The 14795-nt window shown below is 42.3% G+C and overlaps 1 protein-coding gene across 4 annotated transcripts in view; it reads left to right on the forward strand.

Annotated features, from left to right (window-relative positions):
- gpc5b (glypican 5b) overlaps nt 1–14795 on the forward strand; it is a 195757-nt gene that overhangs the window by 46302 nt on the left and 134660 nt on the right. For all 4 annotated transcript variants that reach the window (XM_035414637.1, XM_035414636.1, XM_035414635.1 and 1 more), the window contains one exon: nt 8859–9553. In XM_035414637.1, the coding sequence (XP_035270528.1) occupies nt 8859–9553 (695 nt within the window). The remainder of the gene's footprint in view (nt 1–8858; nt 9554–14795) is intronic.

The raw sequence follows: 14795 nt of genomic DNA on the forward strand, positions 1-14795 counted from the left end.
AAGACAAGTCAAGTCATTGCTCAGGTCATGCAAGTCACAAGTCAAGTCACCATGAAAGAAGTGCTTAAAACAAGAGAGAAAGGGGCACAATGGCAAGCCATGTCATGAGAAAACTGCACCTGTTAGTGAGCTAGTTAGTTTCTACAACTAGGGATGGGCATGGTTAGGATTTTGTCAATACCAATACCACTATTGATACTGCTTATCAATACCAATACTTATCAATACTCTCGATACTTCCTAATTTGGAGTGCAAAATACATGTTGTTAAAAGAATTATCAGTACTACTTTTATATAAGTTTGGGCAAAAAATATTTAACAAAATAGTTCTGTTGTTTTCTGAGACAAAACATGATGCTGGGACCAATTGGTATAGATACTGTAAATGTAATGTGTATCAAGAGAATGTTTAGTTCTTTAAAAAAGGGACGGTAAACCATCCTGTATTATTATGATAAAACAGAAAGATGTGTTACCAAAGTTATCTATGTAGGTCATGTTATATACTATATTTTACAGTTTAGAATTTTGCATTAAGAGGTTGAAAGTTCAGCACAAGGCATAATAGTGCCAGTTTGGTTGAAGAAGTTATTTAAATACACTTGATTAAAGATTATATTTTTCATGGAAAGAAGTGGTGGTCTTTTTTATTTAAGAACACAGCATCTTCAAAGAGGTATAGATTTCATATTATACAACATAAGAGTAATTGTCTGTGTTTGCAAACATGTGTGCTCCCACTTAATTTGGTACTCAAATGGCAAAGGAGTATAAGGCAGGGCTCGAGATAAGTCTAACCATCAAGTTACACAAACAATTAATTCCTAGAGAGAGAGAGAGAGTAGGTGTGTGTGTGTATGTTTTCTCAGAGTTAGGACTAAGATTCAGGGGTCAGGATTGGCCTGGTTTTTGAGCAGCTATTTGAAAGAAGCAACAGTAAGCGTAGGCCTAAGTGTTATGGAAGTCTGACACTTGATAATAAATAAAACTTATACATAGTGATACAAGTATATTATTACATTATTGGCTCCTATTATTACATTTTTAATGATTGTTTTTAACCCAGCTAATAATGTAATAACCAGTCAATAATCTAATAACTTATTACATTATGTGCAAAAAGTTATTACGTTATTGGTTCAGAAATTTTATTACATTATTGGTAAGTTATTACGTTATTGACTTTTATTACATTAAGAACGGAAAAATAATTACGTTATTGGCAGTTATTACATTAACGGTAGTTATTACATTATTGGCTGCTACATGTGTGAAGTGAAAGCGCGCGAGCAGACCATCTACGGCAACAGCAGGATTCCACCAAATATTATATTATGAATATTATGTTAATATATATAATATAATATTAATATTATATTACCAATATTATGACTAACCATTATGACATGTATTCTTTTTAAATGTTGCGCGTTACGCACCCGCCTATATAGGCGCATATTACTATCTTAATAATGCGCCCTTAAAATAACAGTAAAATACTGCGCCATTGACTTAAGACCAGGTTTTTGTTGGTCAATCGCGCAATTGCCACACCTCATTTTAAGACCAACACGCCCATGGGCTCTCAGATGGGTGCAAGTACATTTGCTATTTAAAAAACGTGGGCGCTGAACGGGAAAATGACAACTGTGTCGGTCTGAAACTAGCAAGACATTTGCGTTGCACTAAGATAGAGCGGGCCTAAGATAGAGCCCTACATGTAGATGGTTGAAGGCCAAGGGCTCCGACTGGACCACCATGGTGCCCATGTCCAAGTGATGTGGTCTTTCTCCCTTGAAAAGTAGGGTTTTTTGGAATGTCTTTTCTCAAAATTCTACAACCCAAATTCCAAAAAAGTTGGGACGGTAAATGAAATGCAAATAAAATCAGAAAGCAGTCATTTGTAAATTCACTTTGACTTGTATTCAAACAAAAACAGTATAAAGACAAGCTATTTCATGTTTTACCTAATTAACTTCATTGTTTTTTGAAGATATACATTTATTATGAAATTTATGCCTGCAACCTGTTCCAAAAAAGTTTAGACAGGGGCAGTTTAGGACTAATAATGATGTGACAAGTTGAAATATCATGGTGATGTGATACAGGTGATGTTAAACAGGTGAGGCAATTGTGTTATAGTATATAAGGAGCATCCAAGAAAGGCCCTTCATGAGCAAGAATGGGTCGAGGCTCGCCAATTTGCCAACAGATGCATCAGCAAGTACTACAGCACTTTGAGAACAATGTTTTCCAAAGACAAATCAGTAGGATTTTGGGAATTTTACCCTCTACAGTGCACAATATAATTAAAAGATTCATGGAATCCGGTCAAATCTCAGTGCGTAAAGGGCAAGGCCGAAAACCACTTCTGAATATGCGCGATCTCCGATCCCTCAGACGTCACTGTCTTAAAAGTCGTCATGCGTCTGTAATGTATATTATGACATGGGCTCGGGAGTACTTCGGTAAATCTTTGTCAGTCAACACCATTTGCTGCTACATCTACAGATGCAAGTTTATAATGCAAAACAGAAGCCATACATTAACACTGTCCAGAAGCACCGCCGACTTCTCTGGGCTCGGTCTCATCTGAGATGGACAGTAGCACAGTGGAAGCGTGTTTTGTGGTCCGATGAGTCAACATTTCAAATAGTTCTTGGACAAAACAGCTGTCGTGTCCTCCGGGCCAAAGAGGAAAAGGACCATCCAAGCTGTTATCAGCGTCAGGTCCAAAAGCCAGCATCTGTCATGGTATGGGGGTGCGTCAGTGCCCATGGCATGCGTAACTTGCACATCTGTGAGGGCACCATTAATGCAGAAATATATGTACAAATTTTGGAGCAACATATCTGCTATCCAGACACCGTCTTCTCCTGGGACGTCCCTGCATTTTCCAGCAGCCAAACCACATTCTGCCCAGATTACAAGTGCATGGCTGCGTAAGCAGAGAGTGCAGGTGCTAGATTGGCCTGCCTGCAGTCCTGACCTGTCTCTGATTGATAATGTGTGGCACATTATGAAGCTCGAAATACGGCAACGAAGGCCCCGTACAATTGCACAGCTGAAGACCTGCATAATGGAAGGATGGGGGAAAATTCCTCAAATCTTAACCAACTGGTGTCTTCAGTGCTCAATAAGTGTTATTAAAAGAAATGGTGATGTTACACAGTGGTAAACACTCGACTGTCCCAACTTTTTTTGGGCGTGTTGCAGTCATCAGATTTGAAATTAGTGTATATTTTCAAAAAACAATTAAATTTACAAGGTAAAACATCAAAGAATGTTCTGTTGTAGTGTTTTCAATATAGTACAGGGTGAATAGAATTTACATTATCATTCCTTTTTGTTTTATTAGCATTTTCCATACTGTCAGAGCTTTTTTTGGAATTGGGGTTTTATGTCAGGTGTTCTAGAACTCCATTGCTTTTAATTCAGTTAAGAACATTCCGGTCACAAATTTGTGATTTCACCACCTTAAAGGGTTGAATCAGTATCAGTCTGTGCCTTTACCAGCCCATAACCAGTTCCTTTGGACTCATGGAACCTCTTGGTCTAGGATGCCCAAATATGATGCACCTACAGGAGTGCCAGTCACTGTTTTGCTTTTGGTTTTTATTAAGGGTGTCATGTTTTGCGATGGCCTTTAAAAAGCTGTCATGCAACCCTCAAGAATTCTGTTGTAAATGCACATTGTGGTTATACAGTAGCTCTTAATTCAGACTGTCTCTTTCACGCGCATGCATGCATACTATTACTCATATACAGCTTGTTTAATAAAAATACAGTCCCCTCCAAAAGTATTGGAATAGAGAGGTCAATTCCTTTGTTTTTGCTATACACTGAAGACAACTGAGTTTGAGGTCAAAAGATGTACATGAGATGACAGATCCGAATTTCAGCTTTTATAAACTGGTATTTTTATCTAGATTTGTTAAATAACTTATAACATATAACCTTTTGTATCAGACAACCCAATTTTTAGGTGAGCAACAGTACTGGAACATGGACTGACAGGTGTTTCTTGTTGCCCAGATGTGTCCTGTTAGATTGATTGGTTAAACAATAAATAGTTCTGAATGTCTACTCTTGGTTTTAGCCTTGGGTTTTGCCTGTGAAAACTGCATTTGTGTTATAAAATATAAACTAACATGAAGCCAGAGAGCTGTCTTTGGGAGAAAAGCAAGCTTAGAAAAGAGGGGAAATCGATCACAGCCATTGCACAAGCATTGGGGACAGCTTGTACGACAACTTGGAATGTCCTGAAAAAGAAAGAAACCGCTGGCGTACTGAGCAACAGATATCGAACAGGTCGACCAAGGAAAACAACAGCAGTTGATGACAGAAACATTGTAAAAGCTGTGAAGAAAAACCTCTAAACATCAGTCAGTGACATCACAAACAATCTCCACAGGACAGGGGTGAAGGTATCTCAATCACTCGTTCGAAGAAGACTTAGAGAGCAGCAATATAGAGGCTATACCACAAGATGCAAACCACTCATCAGTAGTAAGAATCGGAAGATGAGATTACAATTTGCAAAGAAGTACAGAGATGAGCCACAAAAGTTCTGGAACAAAGTTTTATGGACTGATGAGACCAAGATTAACCTCTACGAAAGTGATGGAAAGGCCAAAGTGAGGAGAAAGAAGGGATCTGCTCATGATCCAAAACATGTAAGCTCATCTGTGAAGAACGGTGGAGGAAGTGTCATGGCTTGGGCTTGCAAGTTTACAAAAACATTATGTCTGCCAACTTACGGAGAAATGCATCCAAACTAATTGGGAGGAACTTCATCATGCAGCAAGACAATGACCCAAAACACACTGCCAACACAACAAAGGATTTCATTAGGGAGAAAAAGTGGAAGGTTTTAGACTGGCCAAGTCAATCATCAGACCTTAACCCAATTGAGCATGCATTTCACCTCCTGAAGGGAAAAACCCCCCGAAACAAAGAACAACTGAAAGAGGCTGCAGTAAAAGCCTGGAAAAGCATCACAAAAGAAGAATGCAAGTTTGGTGATGTCAATGGGTCGCAGGCTTGATGCAGTCATTGCAAGCAAGAGATATGCTACCAAATATTAAGTGTTATTTGCTTTCATTTACTTAAATACTCTCTGTTCCAATACTTTTGCTCACCTAAAAATTGGGTGGTCTGATACCAAAGGTGCTATGTTCTAAGTAGTTTAACACATCTAGGTGTAAATACCAGGAAATAAAAGCTGAAATTCTGAACTCTTGTCTCATGTTCATCTTTTTATCTCAACCCCAAATGTATTCAGTGTATTGAAAAAACAAAGGAATTGGCCTTGCTGTTCCAATACCTTTGGAGGGGACTGTATATGAAAAAACAGATTTCTGGTTCACAATAATTCTTGAATTGCCACAAACATTTTTTTAATGTAATGCTTTTCCCTCAGACATCTCAAGAGGGAAATCAGAGCTCCTCAATCAAGAGAGATATTTAGCCAAAAGATTACTCAAAACATCACTAAAATTGTCCTTTTTTTCCTCAATTTCAAAAATTCAAAAGCCTGTTTACCTAGGGTCTTATGGATTGGCCTCAGCTCAGGAGGAGGGCTTCCCAGAAGGCTGTGGGGCAGAGGAGCGGGGTTAACGTCACTGCTGACTTGATGGGCAGGTTGTTGGAATATAAGCCCATCCCTCTTTGACAACAGTAACCCCCTCCTCCCTAGCCCCCTCGTGCCGTCTCGTCCTGTCCCAGAAGCTCCAGCATGTGTCGAATGTGGGGCCTGGGTGCCACCGTGCCTTGACACACAGGGGTCTCCGTGGGGACTTTCAGCTGTCAGCTCCACCAAGCTTTTTAGTTTACAGCAATGTGCCTGTGACTCACTGTCCCTTCCGCACGCATGCACTGTACTTCACAGGGCATGCTGAGTAACAGTGGCTGCCTAAGACGCACACACACACGTGTGCGTTACGTGTCCCATTCCAGGGAAATGGCAATCTACCTTTTTCTTATATTGCCTTCACTATTGCTCAGAAACTAGATTTCAGTCTATTTTCTATTTCATCATTTAATAATTTCACACAGTGCATTGATGTCTACCTTCAATTTGAAGGAGGGAAATTTTGTGTTGCAGTTGGGAGTAATTTGTATTTATTTGAAAGCATGATGAAGGAGAGGGACAGGGAGGGGGAGGGTGACAGGCAGGGGGAAAGCAAGCCACTACTTCTTCCATGAGCATATAGTATGAAGTATATGGAATTTTACACCTCTGATGATTCATAATATCATTTGGTTACAAGGTATCCTTTTGGAGACTCCAAATGGCTTTTTGGAAACCTGCCTAGACATAGTTATAACAAAACAATAAAGAATGCTCACTTTTGGTGGTATTGTCATCAGATTTGAACCAGGATTTGTCCAGCGTTGTGGCTGGGCCTGTATTGTGTTTCTAAGCCCACCAGACACAGCCTCAAGCAACTGTATCCGCTAAGAAAAAAATATATATATTTCAGTTGAAGAAAAATCTTGCACTTGCACTGTGTTTTAGCGTCTGTTACATTGTTTCAGTAATATTTAGAGTAATTCTGACTTTTGGAAACCCAAAGTTAAAAACCCAAGGGTTACCTTTCAGAAGAGAGTAATATGCCTGTTTTCAAAAGGGTTCAAGAATAGTAACCATTTTATTTTGGGTATGTCATTATTAGGCTTGAATTAAAAAATGGGTTAATAGATAAGGGGTTGAATAATTTTCTTGACATTTTTTACATTTCTTTAAATTAAAACAGTTTGATGAGTTCAGCAATCACCAAAAATTACCCAAACTGTATTGTTGAGTTGTTGAGAATACAAGACTAGTTTGTGTCTGTTTTTTAGGAAAAGTTAAAGACAGATGTTAAGTTAATCTAGGCCAGTGTCGGCAGGACTACTCATTACTCATTCATAGTGGACCTCAAAATCATTATGACTCCTGAACCATGTCTGTAGCATGGTTCAGAACTACTCAGCCCTGGTGCTGATGCAGCACAGTGTATTCTCCTCAAAGTGAGTCACCTGCTTTTTTTCCCAAAGACCTCTTCCTATGTTTGGAAAGTAGTAGTTTTCACTTTTAGAGCTGGAAATGAAGTCTTGCAGACCTCAAGGACAGGGACAAACAGCCCTTGCCACCGGTGTGGTGTGCAGCCGAGTTCCAGCTGGGATTTGGATTCTCATGGGCCCTCAAGATCACCTCTTGGTCCTTACCCATTGTGCAGGCCTTGCACAGCCCCCCAGGACCACTGGACCCCACTGGTTTTCATTCCACCCCAGATAATTATCTTCAGAGGCTGGACCCAATAGCCTGTTTTTTCTGCTGAGGGTTGAAGGGTGTCTATTTTTTGCCGGGTTTGTCTGGTGGTTTGCAAGTTTTTAGCTTTATGCCACACAGTAGCTGGCCCATTGATCCATCAGATGCTATAAAATCTGGTGGTATTTTATCTGTTTTTTTTCACTTTTAAATCACCGCCGTAGTTTTAAACGAAAGTAAATGAAAGCTGTGAGCACTCTTTCCCTTTCCTTTTTTCCTCCTTTCCCCATCTCTCTCTCTTTCTCTCATGCTCTCTCTGTTGCTTTGTCTCTGTCTCTCTGCCCCTCCATGCTGGTGGTGGTCTTCAGGGCCATCCTGAATGAGCTCAGGGGGAAATTAGATGGGGATTTTGAGTGACAGGGCAGCATAAATCACCCCTGACCCCTTGAAAAGAGCCCCTGCTGACCTCCCTGGGCTCTTCTTTGCTTTTCTCACCTCTTCTCTCCAATTCTGTCCTCATCTTTCATCTCCTCTCTTTTGTTCCTTTTTACTCCCCTTCTCTCATCACCTTTCCTCTCATCTCCTCCAATCATCCACTCTCTTCTCGTCCTCCTCTCTTCAAGCCTTGTCATGTGCATTCCCTTCTCTCCCTTCTCTCCTTTGTTTGCTCATCCTCCCATTTCTCCCTTTCTCCAGCCTTGCCCCCCTTTTCTCTGTGGAGTGAGGGTGCAGAATTATTTGCAGCCAGAGTGATTTACACCCTGCTTAAGCCTCTGTAAAAACCCAGAGCTCTCCCGGGTGGGCCAGGATTTCATAATTTATACCTTGCATATATATGATCTTTTGTAATTTTACGGATTTATGTGTGTTTTTTTTTCTTTGCTAAAATATCCCCAACTTCAGAATGCCCAACGCCTTGCGTATTTTATTCATTTAATAACTTAGCATTAGGCTTGTTGTGATTTGAACTGTGACTATAAAACTGACATTAATGCAAGCTGACTGGTTTATTTTCACAAAATTTCTCACTCCCTTATCTGTGCAATGAATATAATGGCTTGTGATGCATATATATTTACAACATTCATTCATTCATGGAGTTTGTCAATGTCTGTTGTTTTACTTGGGATCGTAAACAGAGGTGGGTAACCCGGCTTCAAAGAGTAAAAAGACTGACCATGTATTTGCTCCACCACCATGCACTAAACCAGCTGATCATAATAATTAGTTCTCCTATCATGCTGAAGAGCTATGCTAATTAGAGTCAGTTGGTTTAGTGCATGGTGGTGGAGCAAATACATGGTCAGTCTTTTTACTCTTTGAAGCCGGGTTACCCACCTCTGATCGTAAAATCTCCCTTGTGTGGGCTCTCTTTATCTGTCTCTATAATATTATACACATATTATGCACATACCAGGATGATGTGTTCTCATTGACCTATTCATGCCTAAATACGTCAGCTTAAATTACATATTTTTTCTCTGCGTCTAGTAGGTGTGGAGGTCATTCCATAATGCCTGCCTTCTTGGTGCTAATTGTTTTGATGTAAAAGTTCTGTTCATAATTCAGTTCTCTCCTCTCTCTCTTTTTGCTCCACCACAGATACTTTCCAGTCTTTGGTTTCCTTCACGATGAACCACACCAGCAATCTGTTTGACAGCACGTACAAGGTGTTGGCTCAGGAGGCCAGCTCCCACGTGACCGAGCTCTTCACCGACCTCTCTCTTTTCATCCATGGTGCCAACGTCTCGGTGGAGGCAGCTGTGCAGCGTTTCTACGACAACCTCTTCCCCCTGGTGTACAGCCGGCTGGTGAACCCAGGCATGGCGGAGCTGACGTCTGAGCTCGGTGAGTGTCTGCGTATGACCCGCCAGGACGTCAACCCGTTTGGGCCACACCCGCGCGCCCTGGCACAGGAGCTGGCACGGGCCCTGAGGGGGAGCCGGGCGCTGAGCCAGGCCCTGGCGGTGGGAGCGGACGTGCTGAACACCACCGAGCACGCGGCACTATCACGGGAGTGTGGTCGGGCGCTGGTGCGCATGCAGTACTGCTCGCACTGCCGCGGGCTCACGCTCATCAAGCCCTGCGTGGGCTACTGCCTCAACGTTATGCGAGGCTGCCTAGCCAGCCTGTCGGAGCTGGATCTGCCCTGGAGGCGCTACATCTTCGGACTGGAGGACCTCACCAACTCGCTGGCCGGGGCCCATGACCTGGAGATGGCCCTGCTGGGCATCCGCAACCACATCAACGACGCCATCCTCTACACGCAGCTGCACGGACCCCGCCTCTCCGCCATAGTGAGTCACTCCGCTCCGCACTGCACTGCACCACTACTCACCACTCCTCACCACCCTACACCACTCCTCACCACTCTACTCTGCATTGCACCCCTCTACATGAGTTCTTGTGTCATTTGCGCTCTCCAGTGACAACCCTCGTACAGGATGATTCACACTGCTTCTGTGTTTCATTTAAACCAGTGGTAACCGACCCTGTTCCTGGTGATCTACCATCCTAAAGGTTTTTACTCCATCCATAACAAAGCACACCTCATTCAAAAGCTGGTGATCTCATTGAGCTGCTAATGAGTAGAGTCAGGTATGCCAAATTGGGGTTGAAATGAAAACCAAAAGGATGGTAGATCTCCAGGAACAGGGTTGGTTATCAATGATTTAAATAGTAGAGGTGCAAAGCTATTTAGATGGGCAACTTTCCTGCTCATGGCTCTCTGGAGTTTTTTTTGTTGTTCACGTTCAGTGAGAATAAATTTTAGAGCTAAAAGGTTCTGCCCAAAATAGTTTAATTTGGCCAGGGTAAATTCGTATTTTTGAATGGACAATGGAGAAATTGGCTTTTTGGCACCAGAGGCTTACTAAACTGCAATACCTCGAGTAACCACTGGAGTTTATGAGCTTCAGCGAGAATGGCAGTCCCTGGCCCCCTGATCCAGACCTGCGGATTACTGGAGTTCCGTGAATAAATGCACGTGTAGATTCCTGTGTGCAGAAAGCGTCCGTACAGGAATGCGAACGCTTGAGCGCTCAGCCGGATTTTGCGTGTCCGAGCATTACGATACACTTCCTCGGTTTACTGGGCCCTTTATCGCTGGGTATTTTATTCCCCATTGAGCCTCTCCTGAATGTTGACAGAGGTGCTTATCAGCTGTGAATCACCAGCTGCAATTATGTGTGGATTTTTTTTTAATGGAACCAGACAAATCCAAACAAATTAATGTGATTTCCGTTTAAAAGAAACCTGTTAGTAAAATCTTAAGATTACTTTTATAAAACTCCAAATCCTGGTTCTGGAACCGCCCACCATTACCTCGCTACCTCCATGTTTTCATGTCTGACGCCAAAACAGGTTAGGGTCGAACATTCTCCGCTCAGCTTTCAACATGGCCATCCTCTCTGCAGTGCCTGTTTCATGATCTCTGCCTCCCCTTTTCACCTCCGCAACAAAATATTCCCACTTCCCAGCAGCCTTTGCAGCAGTGTAGAGGGGAAGGAGAAGGAGAGAAGAGATGGCAACAATGGCGGCTTTGGCCTCTCAATCAAGAGAGCCCCCCGACATGTGCGGTCATGTCACCCCAGCCGATTTTCGGTTAATTGGTGAGCCTCACAATAACTGCGGAGAGGGGAGGTTGCCAGGCTGGGAGGCCTCTGCTCTGGCCAAGCATGTTGATCATGAGCTCAGCCTGCGCAGCAATCATGATGTGGGGAACGCGACTCAAGGATGGGACGAATTTGACAAAGCTCAATGGGTTTCAGTCAGCCATGCAAATGAGACCCACTGAGGTGGAGAGAAGCCGGAAATTGTTTCTGGTGATGAAGGGGACCCACATGAGGCTCTGTTGGGTCTCTTATTTCATCTTTGAAAGTGACACGCACCACAAGCGAGCTGGGGCTGCCCAAAATCCCTAGCAACATCATTAACTGAGCCTCAAATTGAATAAAGAGAACTTCTTGGTCTTCTTCTCCTTCTTTGCAGCTCTTGCGGCCTGTTAATGACAATCACAAAGTGAGCTTCATAACAGCCCTATCAGTTCAATTGTCTTTTATTTGTACTTTTGTTTCAGTTTTTTAAATATAAAAAATGGTTTTTAGGGTCTCTCTCCTTCTTTATATTAGTATTTTTATGGGGGAGGGGAGCCAGATAGGAGAGGTTTCTGAACGACTGAGTTGAATTCAAGAATCAGGCTCGTTTTCTTTTCCATGGTACAACAGAATCATACAGTGAGGAGACTCTGTTAGAAGGTTAAAAAGGAGTTGTTACCATATAACCGCTGTGGTTTTGCGTTAGACATTCTCCAGTGAATTAGTGGCCAGCTCCAGAATGAACTGTGAACTGAACGCTGCTGTGCCTTGTGCATAACTGCTATTGTAAGGGGCGTAGTCCTGAATGTGCCTCTGGTCCTGTCTCTAACGGAAAATGCTGGGAGAAAGGTAGAGAAGTGATTGGGGATTTCGGAGGGGGTGGGGGCAGTGGGACCGGTGTTGGGGGGAGATGTCCCATGTCACACAGCAGCTCCAGACTGGGAAGTGCAGCTGGACGTTTTTAGGGCTCCACGAAAGGCAGACATTGACAGTTGTGTGGAAGGATTAGGTTTTAGCACATTCCTGTTCACATTGAAAAAGAGCACCGCTGAAGTTTTAGGGGGGTGGGGTTGGGGGGTTTGGGTTTGGGGGGGCAGGGGGAGGGGAGAAGTGGGACCGGTCTTTCCGAAAAGGAGACGTTAGATTACGCCCCTTCCATTCTGGCCCAGTGTTTTTTCAGCATGCTATCCTAAAGATCAAGTGTTAACCACACCTCATTTATGCATGTTTGGGATGGTTGAGGGTCATCTGTGGCCTGGACTCATGGGCCAGGGTTTTCTGGCTCCTCAGGGTCCATTACACCACCATCTGTGTCCCGCTGTTCCATCTAACTGCAGAATGGCCCAGGCTAGTGCTGGCAGGACATCTATGCTTTTCATTTCCCTGCGCCTCCCCACCCCTCCCCCTTTTCTGTCCCTTTGAGTTTGATTTAGTGCTGGAGGTCTCGACCCAGTTAACACATAATGTTATCACAGCATGCCTAATAACTGGCTGTAGGAATATGACAACATTGCGGTAACGTTGCGGGGAAGATTGCAGGAATGTTAAGGGGCGATCTCTCACTCCCCAGAGACAACTACAGGAAATTTAATAAACTGTAACTGCGGCATGATTAAGTGCTTCTAAAACTCATGAGAAAACAACTAAGAAAGAATTTGAAATACATAAATTCATGAGACGGCAATAATCCCTTTCCATGGAGAGAGGATTATGAGAATTAATGTGTTGTTTAACTGCTTAATTCGGGGGTTTCACCAAACCATCTCATTTGATTCTCATGAAAAAAAATGTTATTAGCCGCATTTGTTTAGACAAGATCTCGGCAGGATGACAGAGAGGAGAGTTGAGCCAAGCTCAAACTGAATGCCACTGTATTCAATAGCCGCTTTTCCACTGCAGGGCCGAACCGTTACCAGGGCCACTCCGTGCCGTTCTGCGCTGCTCAGTACTTGTGGGAATGGTTACGGTTTCTGTTTCCACCATCGGGCTGCTAAAACCAGGACTAGGAAGTATCTAGTGAGGACAGCAAGTGACGCGGTGGATCAGCGACGGCATCCCGTTGTGAATGTAATATGCGCCCGTTGTTGTCGTCGCTCCCCATACTGTTTTGTTTTTGTTATGTTATGTTTCGTCTGCTGACGAAATGGACGAGGATTATGTGTATTTTGGTCTGTTTTTGGTTTTTCTTTTTAGCGTATCCTCCACTGACCATCACTGTTGCATGCATTCAAAAAACTACTAACTAACGCTTACATTACAGTGTGAAATATCCACATTATATAATACCACTAACCTATTTAAAGACTCTCAATCCAAAAAATAACCTGTATAACTGAAATATTTTGAGCAGTAATACGATAGCAATGATGAAATTTTATCTGTGTTCAGACAGGGACAGTAAATCAATGAGTTAAATCAGCTTCTGTTTTGCTCCAGAAAACAATGTCCGATAGGTCTATCAGCAAATATACGGCTTAGCTATGCCCAGAAGTCCTCAATAATAATAGTATTTTCCAAGAAATTACGAAAAATCGTTAACGTTTCGTTAGGTGCAGCGTCTTAATGCGTAAGTGAATTTTTGGTTACGCTGACCTATAAAACGCTATTCCAAAAGCAAAATTAGACATGTTATAGCCTACATTGTTAGAAAGCTTATACTCTCACCTACTGAATAAATGAATTGTCAATCAAGCCAGTCTGCACTAAAAAGGGCGACAATGCCATAAACGACACGTGTGGTATTACACATAGCTATTTTTGAAGGTACCCAAGCATCACAAATGCCCGTATATTTCACAAACGGATTGTCCAAAACAATAAATGACCACTCAGTCTCAAAAGGGACATCTCTACGCGTAAAACCAATGGTAAGGTTGTGTATTTATTCAATATTTAGTCCCAGATATTGACTGTAGAATGATATGGTATCATTTTTTAAAACTTTGTGAATGACCTGAAATGATACAAAGGTAAGTGGTAAACTGCCAGAGGTTTTTTAAAAAAAAGTTTAGGTTACCAAAAACTGAAAAATTATGTAAATTTCAGAGTTATAAAAAAGGCCTTTTTCAGCGAACAAGTAATGGGTTAACAACTTACAGCTTCTCTGCAGCAATGGAAGTAAATTAAGCCTTAAAAGTTGATGCAAACAATTCCTACAGGTGTCCCAACTTTTGTTGATTACTTACAAACCCTCTGGCTGTATAAAATCAGTGTTGAAACAGACTGTATTACTACACCCTCCAAAGCATTATTTGGACAATATTGCACTGCAGGAAGTTGTATATTGCTATCATAATGGCGAGAAAAAGGCAATTAACAAAGAAAGACAGACAGACCATTATAACCCTTTTAAGTGTAGGTCTTTCCTTTTGAGAAATTGCAGAGCAAGCCAAGGTGTCAGTGAGTCCAGTTTCCTACGAAAGGCACTTGAAAACTGGAGAAAACTGTTGACAGGAAGAGGTCCGGCAGACCCAAAGCCACAACAGAATCAGAAGACAAGTTTCTGAGTCAACAGCTTGTATGATAGGCAGCTCACATGACAACAGCTTCAAGCACAGCTTAACAGTGGTTGAAGTAAGCAAGGCTCAGTTTCAACTGTGAAGAGAAGACTTCAAGCAGCAGTTTTGACAGGTCGAGTGGCAATACGAAAGCCATTGCTACAATGGCTAAATAAGAAAAAGAGGCTTGCCTGGGCCATGAAGCACTGGCAGTGGACTACTGAAGACTGGAAGAAGGTCTGATGGACCGATTAATCAAATCATAAATCTTTGTTTCATCACGCAGGGTTTTTGTATGTCATGGAATAGGTGAAAGGATGGTTCCTCAGTGTATGACACCAACTGTCAAACATGGAGGAGGAAGCGTGAATGTCTGGGACTCTTTTGCTGGATCCAGAGTCAAAAAATTAGAATAAATTGTGTTAAACAGAATGATTCCATGATTT

The sequence above is a fragment of the Anguilla anguilla genome, chromosome 4 (assembly GCF_013347855.1).
Source record: "Anguilla anguilla isolate fAngAng1 chromosome 4, fAngAng1.pri, whole genome shotgun sequence".
NCBI lineage: Eukaryota > Metazoa > Chordata > Actinopteri > Anguilliformes > Anguillidae > Anguilla > Anguilla anguilla.